Below are 7,619 nucleotides of genomic sequence, written 5' to 3'. Positions count from 1 at the left end.
AGCGGTCATATTTCTTCACCCATTCATCACCGTATCTAAGGAGCAGGCGGATGGCAGTGGGTGCCCCGTAGAACTGGTTAATTTTTAACCTCTCCACTGTTTCCCAGTAGCGGCCTGGAATGGAAACAGAGCCAATGATCATCCACATAGGTCCTCTCAGCCCGAGACCAAGATAGAGGGAGAGGAGATGAGAGCAAGGGCTCTCTAGCAGTGCCTGGACTCTCAGCCACACTAATCCTACGCCGGGAAGGACTAAAGCAGTCCAGGAGCAGCAGCGGTCCCTTTTCCTCCACCTAGCTCTGCCACTCTCCCTGCTGCCGGGGAGGATAGGAAGAAACAGCTTCACCCCTGGAGAGGCAGCATTGGCTTCCTAACCAGAGGAAAAGACTCTTCCCCTTGCAGCTCTCCGCTGGACACAACCCACGGTCTGCTCACACAGCTGCAGAAGCATTGCTGCCTGTGTCCTTGCATCAAGCTGCCAGCTCCCTGCCTGCTGTAAGTCTCGCAGGGTGGCTGTGGCATGTCCCAGCTCCCCTGAGACACCTTCTCACTCACCAGGGTTAGGATGGACCGGAGTGCTCTCAAAAAGGACTGTGGTGCCGCCATTGCAGAGGGGGCCGTAGATCACATAGGTGTGCCCCGTGATCCAGCCGATGTCTGCCACGCAGCCAAAGACGTCCCTGTCCTGGTAGTCGAACACGTACTGCGCAAGAGGGGAAAGGCAGTGAGGGCTCCTGGCATCCTGGGCCTGCCCGCCCAGCAAGGTGGGCAATTGGGAGCAGTGCACCCTCTCTCAGCCCTAATGTTATTGCATCCTGCCATCTTCCCACCACCCCTGCAGGGACACCTTCTTCCTGCAGAGAGTTTCTTTTAAAGCATTATCAGGAAAAAGAGAAAATAAAATGTCAGATGCTTTATGAAGGTGCAGGACCAGAGACACACCTAAAAAAAAAAAAAAAATCTAAAAAACAACAACAAAAAAACCCAAGACAGCCAAATTTGCTCTTTTCCAAAGGAGAGGACCACAGCTTTTCCTTCCTTCTGCTGGCGTCTAGACAAGGCTGATCTATCCTGTAGCATCAAAACAGGAGAACTTTCAGGGTGAGGATGGTCCCTCTGCACCTACATGACTACCAACAAAAAAACGCGTTACAGGCAAGGGCAACGTGGTGGAGGATTCCATGAGCCACCCCCAGGCCCTGCTGTGCTCCAAAAGCACGGTAAACACTCAGGAAAACCCTGAGCTCAGCAAGGAGCGCAGCACAGGAGCACTGAGGCAGCGAGCAGAGGGACCGTGAGATGCCTCGGCCCAGAGCCGCTCCAGCTTGCCCACAGGCATTGGCACCTCTCCGCCTCAGCCGTGTGAGCGCAGCCCTGTGCCCGGAGACAGGCAGAAAGCAGAACAAGCTCTTCTTCCCGCTGCCCCACTTATTCCTCAGGAGACCCTTGGCTGCAAGGCTGGAGTATGAGGGAACGGTGCCTGCCCTGTGCAGGGCAGAAGTGAGTGCGGTCAGACTGGCAGCAACACATCCAGCTTCCTCAAGCACTCTCCTTCGTTTCCTTTACTCAGTCCCAGGAAAGCTCCCCAGGGGCCCGTCTCCCACTAGCCCATCACTTCTTGCCTTCTGCTCTGGCATCTGCTGTTTCAGCCCTTCCTGTCTTTTCCTGCAGCTCCCTGTCTGCAGGCTGCCAGCTGGGGACTCCGGGGCCTCAAGTGCTCCAGGGTGCTCGTAATGGAAAAATCCCCTGCTTGCTCTGACTCTTTTTAACTCAGCAGTGAATTATGGCAGCAGCGATCTGCCCCATCCAACTGAGAGATCTGAGCATGCCAGCCCTGTGTCGCGGTTTCCAGCGCTCCTGAGCGCTAACACGGCCACATGCTGCTCGCTCCCTGCATTGCCATTCTGGGATGGCAGCCCTGGCCCTCGTAAAGCAGCTCTGATTATCTCAAGAGCGTCACGTATCATGCTGGGCACAGCTGTACAGACAGCTTAGCTCACTGGAAAAACAAGGACTTCCACACCCGCCCCTGCACACACCCCAGGAGGTCTGGTCTCCAGGACTCAATGGCTGACAGAGAAGCCAGCCCTGAGCTTGCTGTCTCTCACGGTGCGTGGTCTGAGGCACTACTGGAACTTCAGTCGTGCACAGGGAGAGCCAGACCCAAAGCTAAGGGACTGTTCAGAGAGGAGCTCCCTCTTCCAGAGGGCTCCATGTAATGTCTTAGGAAAAGTTGCTTGCAACCATTCCTGCAGCCATGTGCAGCTACATGCTGTGCTCAGGGCGCTTATCCAGCTCCGTTAGAGTCTGCTTTGGGTGTGCTAGGGGTTAAAGGCTTTCCTCTTCCCAAAGACGACCCACACTCTTCAGGTATAGACCCTTTGTCTTGAGGGCACTCACCAGCTTTTACAGATACCCTCAAATGTGCCCCTCCCAGCAGCACTGCCTTCGATCTCCCACCTGAGATGGGGTGGGGGGGGAGCAAGCCAGAGGATTTACGAGCAAACTGGCTTTTTCTTCCTCACCCAGTAATATAAAATGACTCTTTCAAGGCTGAGCATCTCACCCAATGATTCAGTCTAGGGCAGTAAAAGAAAGAAGAAAGCAAAGAAGGTAGCTCAGAGGAGTTAGGTGTTTGGGAGGCCCTGCTCTGGAGCATGTGTTACTCTTCCCCACTACCTGTAGGAGATGTGCTCTAGTAGGCTGATGCCCTAGGAGTGCTTCCCAGAGACTTTGCTCTCGATGAAGATAAACTCATGGTGCAACAAGGCAGCACATCTATTCCCCGCACTGCCTATGAACCGCTGGCTCAGGAGCGCTCTGTGGCTGGGATCCATTACCTTGTGCGTGAGAGCAGCAAACAGCAAGTAACCAGCTTGGGAATGAACCAGACCCTTGGGTTTGCCAGTACTGCCTGATGTGTAGAGAAGGAACAGCATGTCTTCACTGTCCATGGCAGCAGGCTCACAGCACATGTCCTCCTTCATCATCTCCTGCAGGAGAGAGCACAGCAGTTCTCTCCTGGGGTCTCACAGGGTTCCCCGTGTTGTCCCCACACGCGCTTGCACACCTCTCCCCCGAGCCTCCCTCCGCACATTCTCCCCCCATACCACCCTCCCCGCCTCTGCACCTCCACTCCCCTTGCTCGCCAGCCTGAGCTCTCTTTCTCCTTGCTGAGCTGGCAAACGCTCCCCTCAGCCAGAGCAGACCTGCTGAGTAAGAGACAGCTATTTTTACACTGCTGCTGCTCTGACCAGCACAGAAGCCTTCAGGAAGCCTTTCTAAGAAGCACTAATTGCCTGCAGATGCAATGAGCAGAGGCGAGGAGACCTCTGTGCAGCTCCAGGGAGCTAACAGAAATGCATGGCATGGGCTCACCTCTTCAAAACCAGCACTCTCCATGCTAGCAGCCTGGCCGTCCTGTGTGCCACAAATAACGGGCACACAAGCAGCCTCACTGCCTGCTCCCTCGGACACCAGCTGCCAGCGGCACTCACAGGCTGCCAGGCCTGCCGGCAGAGCAGCATCAGACAGTGCAGTGGCAGTCCAAGGCTGGGCTCACAACGCGTCAGCCCATGTCTGGGGTGTTTCTAGCCCCTCGTCCACCCTGCTACAAGCCCTGGTTTGCATTGCCTGCCCCTGACAGTACAGGGCTGGTGCTGTGGGAAGAGCCATCAGTTACTCATCCTGATGGTTCCTGGGACTGTCCTGAACTCATGTGCCATTCCAGCTGCCACTGCTGCTGCAGGACAATGTCCCCACATTGTGTCAACACCAGCAAAACTGTCATGGCCAGCCAGGACACACTCTCCGCTCCCTGTCCCTGCTCCCAGAGGGGGCACATTGCCCAGGGGAAGCGGCAGTAGTACTGGGCAGCCTCTCACCTCCTCCAGCAGCACATCCAGGGCTGTCATGGGAACCTTGGTGTCAGTCCTCATGGAAACCAGAACCCGTTTCACTCCTGGGCACTGCTTCACAGCCTGGTCCACTGTCTTCTTTAGCTCAATAACCCTGCCGCCTCTCAACCCCTGGTTCACTGTGATCACCGTCTCCGACTGGGCTGCAGAATGCAGGAGAGCTACATAAGCAGCTCTGCCCCGCTCCATCAGTCACACAGCAGTTTGGCTCTACCATGACCCTGCACCTCTCCTGCTGTCTCGCAGCCCATGTTACTCATGTCCATTTAGCAAAAACAGCAGCTTTGCATCTTTGTTTCCCATTCATTCCTGCCTGTGTTGCATCCCCTCAGAGGGGACATCGTATCCCAGCCTTTCAGTCCCTTGGACGAAGGAGAGAACCAGTCCATCCCGTGGGCCGATAGTGAGCCCGTGCCGTTTTCTGGGATGCTAATCCTGGCTCCGTAGCCATACATCATGGCAGGACACCCTCCATTAGCTCAGGGAGTCTTACTCAGAAAACTTTTGCCATCAGCACAACCCTGAGCCCCCCAGCTGCCAAACCAACAAGCTCAGCACTGTCCCCCAAGGGAGATATGTGTCCCTGTTACCCACTGGCTCTTACCATCCCGGATCCTGTCTGCTAGGGACTCTGCACTGAACCCAGCAAACACCACAGCATGCACAGCCCCGATGCGGGCACAGGCCAGCATGCTAGCCACTGCCAGAGGGCACGGGGGCATGTAGATTGTCACCCTGTCACCCCGTTTCACCCCTTGCCGTTTCAAGGTGTTTCCCAGGCGGCACGTCAGCTCCAGCAGTTCCCTGCCCAAAGAAGCAACGGACACAGTTAGAGACTTTCTTGCACATCTTACCTCCATGCAGGTCTCAGAGTCACAGGTACACAGCTTACATCCCTACACACCCTAACCCCCCCGCGCTGGAAGTCCGTGGGAGAGCTGTAAAGTGTCAGTGGGAAGGAAAGGAGAAGACAGTCACTAACATGGGCCATTACTTATGGAAAATAAATAAATCAGAATGGCTTCTGTACAGAGCCTGACACTCTCAGTGGCTAGCATGAGGAGCAAGCCACAGGGCCAGCAATGGCCACGGGCAATTCCTCTGGCTCAGCAAGCCCACAACACCTCAGCTGACTTTCCCAATGACAGCCTGTACATTTCTTATCAGCCCGTATGACTGGAGCGACACAGTACCCTGCAAGGCTGGAGGCTACACGTGAGGCGCTAGGTACCTTCCTCCATGAAAACAGGGCCCCCTGCTTTCCTAAAGCTGGGAAGGTCAAGTCCTCCAGAACTTGTGCCCGCGAGTGAGAACAACAGCTGTAGAAAAGCAGTGAGCAAAACAATGCCTCTCCCGAGAAGCATCCCTCCCAGAAAACACGGCTTGGCTCTCAGTGACTCATTTCATGGAAGGGCTCTCCATGCAGGGAGATTGGCAGGCGTAGATGGTCATGTTTGTCACGTGAGGTCTGGAGCCAGAGAGGACAGAGGGACTTGTTCTGTGTGCAGAGGGATTTAAGTGGATTCTGCGGCAGAGACTCAGCAGGCAAATTGAACTGGAAGTTGGGGGGTCCCAGACCAACCTAGCAGGGCTGGACAGGCAGTCCCTTCTGAGAGCCAAACCCAGCAGCATTGCTGATGTGCAGATCAGCATGAGACTTCCCAACACCCATACAGCTGTGAATCTGGCCTCTCTTGCAGACCATTTACCTGCAAGTTTAGACACCAGGAACCTTGCTGGGAAGGCAGACGGGTGACTTTCCCATGTGGTCTTACCTACAAGCATTGCAGAGCTGCCACGAGAGGCTTACATCTGCCTCCCCAGCTGGGTAGGGACCCCTCAGGGCCCAGAGGGTTAATCAGGAGGTAGGCTGAAGTCTCAGATCAGCACAGGCAAGCCAACAGCCACTATAGTGTTGATCTATCCACATGAAGGGATGCTACATGCCCTCCCATGATGCACATCAGCAGATCAGCCCCGTGCAGTGTTCATGCACGTTGCAATACATCTCTCATATGCTCAGAGGTAAGTACTGACCTGTACGTGACCCGCACCTCCTCTCCTGGTTCATCCTTCTCCCAGATTAAGGCCACTTTGTCTGGGGCTACATGGACATGCCGGTCCAGACAATTCACTGGAAAAGACAACCCAGTCTCATTGCCAGAGCAGCCCTCAGTACCTCTTAAGTCCCATAAATCCAGCACTGGCAGTTCCGTTTCCAGCTCAGAGTCAGGGCTGTGTGTGAGTCTTCTCAGCATTAACCTTGTGCATCCACTGAAACAACCTTTGTGGATACCAGCCGGCAGATCACAAACACCGCCTGAAGCCCGTTACACTCCTCACCACTCCAATACCTACCAGTCCCCACTATCAGCTTCCCTCTTAATCGCAACCTAACACAGCCCAGAGCAGAAACTGCCTGAAGTCCCTTTGGAGGTCATATCCCCCATGCCCTGAGAGGGCCTGGCAAACATTAACTCAGCCATCACTCCACCCAGCACTGCCTTGCAGCTGCCTCTGGGGTGGACTAGGGCAGGTTTTTAGTATAGGTGCTCCTAAATAACAAATGTAGGACTAAGCGAAGCTCTGTGCAGGAAGGCTGCAGCGTGCATTTGTCCAAGATGGAAGCGAGCCAGGGCCAGGAGTGCACAGCCCCTGGCTTTCCAGGGACATGGTAGGCTGAGACTTCGGCTGTAATTCTTCTGAGAAAAGTTTCCTGCATTGCTGGCAGCTGCAGTTTCCTCAGAAGCCTTGTTCCATTCTGTGTTTTACTTAAACCTGCTGCTGAGGTCATGGGATGATGCAGCAGCCCCAGTTTGCCTACCAAAATGCCTTTTTCTCCTGACCATTTGTAGTTTTCCAGGAGAGAAAGAAACACACACGGAAGGAGAAGCAGTAATATCACAAATCCCTAAGGCAAAAAACTCCTGCTCTCCTGCTCAAATGGAACTGATACCTGAGAAGTCTGCCTCATATTTTGAACACTGGGACCAACGGTGCTGTGAGCATGATGACAGTGTCACCAGCTGCTATGTCTCCCCCTGGTACCCCCATAAGGCAGTACCCCCCTGCCCACAGAAGAAGAAATCTCCCACGGCTGTGAGGACTTCCAGTACCGCTGATTGCTCCTGTATTTTGCTTTCTGCAGATACATACTGCTTTGCTGGGCAGGGATAAGCTAGTGCAACGCTGCCTGCTTTTTTTTTTGTTGCCGGCGGTCCTGCAGAGCGGAGCCGCTGCGGTGCTGTGGGATCCACGGAGGCGGAGGAAGAGCAGCCCGGCTCCCAGCACACCCTGATCCAGCTGCAGCCCCTCCAGCAAGACCCAGTTGCTCCCTTAGGACCAGCCACATCTTTACACTACAGCCACTGCAGGACCTTTTGGGGATTCTCCCTCACTCCAAGCCTTTAATTCTGTGCTCCTCCGATCTGCTCCTGGGGCCAAAGCCCTTCACAGAAAGGCACCCACAGGCACTTGGTGGGCTCCCACCCCTCCTTCCCTGCCACGTTCAGCTGCCCGCCCAGGAACCAGGAGACCCTGCCCTGGTGCAGGTCACAGTCCTGGACAGAGTGGAAGGGGGTGATCCAGGTGAGCCGGCTCCTCCCTAGCGCTCCCCAAAAGGTGTCCCCCTGCTCCACTGACACCTTGTACAAGCCTTGGTGGTCTTTGGTTCTGGGGAAGGCGATGGCTTCGGGCATGTAG

The 7,619-nt window shown here is 55.0% G+C and overlaps 1 protein-coding gene across 1 annotated transcript in view; it reads right to left on the bottom strand.

The window, feature by feature from the left end:
* The window catches only part of ACSS1 (acyl-CoA synthetase short-chain family member 1), a gene marked incomplete at its 5' end in the record, with an annotated part of 11,197 nt that extends 3,582 nt beyond the window's left edge, over positions 1-7,615 (bottom strand). Inside the window, 7 exons of the mRNA XM_009695760.1 lie at positions 1-114; positions 556-703; positions 2,841-2,993; positions 3,885-4,060; positions 4,522-4,721; positions 5,955-6,054; positions 7,420-7,615. The exon at positions 1-114 is cut by the window's left edge and continues 18 nt beyond it. Of these exons, the coding sequence (XP_009694062.1) occupies positions 1-114; positions 556-703; positions 2,841-2,993; positions 3,885-4,060; positions 4,522-4,721; positions 5,955-6,054; positions 7,420-7,615 (1,087 nt within the window). The remainder of the gene's footprint in view (positions 115-555; positions 704-2,840; positions 2,994-3,884; positions 4,061-4,521; positions 4,722-5,954; positions 6,055-7,419) is intronic.
* Between the last annotated feature and the right edge of the window lie 4 nt (positions 7,616-7,619).

The sequence above is a fragment of the Cariama cristata genome, unplaced genomic scaffold (genome assembly GCF_000690535.1).
Source record: "Cariama cristata isolate BGI_N322 unplaced genomic scaffold, ASM69053v1 scaffold27332, whole genome shotgun sequence".
In the NCBI taxonomy this organism is placed as follows: Eukaryota; Metazoa; Chordata; class Aves; order Cariamiformes; family Cariamidae; genus Cariama; species Cariama cristata.
The sequence above is the reverse complement of the archived record's forward strand: the minus strand, read 5'-3'. Positions and strand labels throughout refer to the sequence as shown.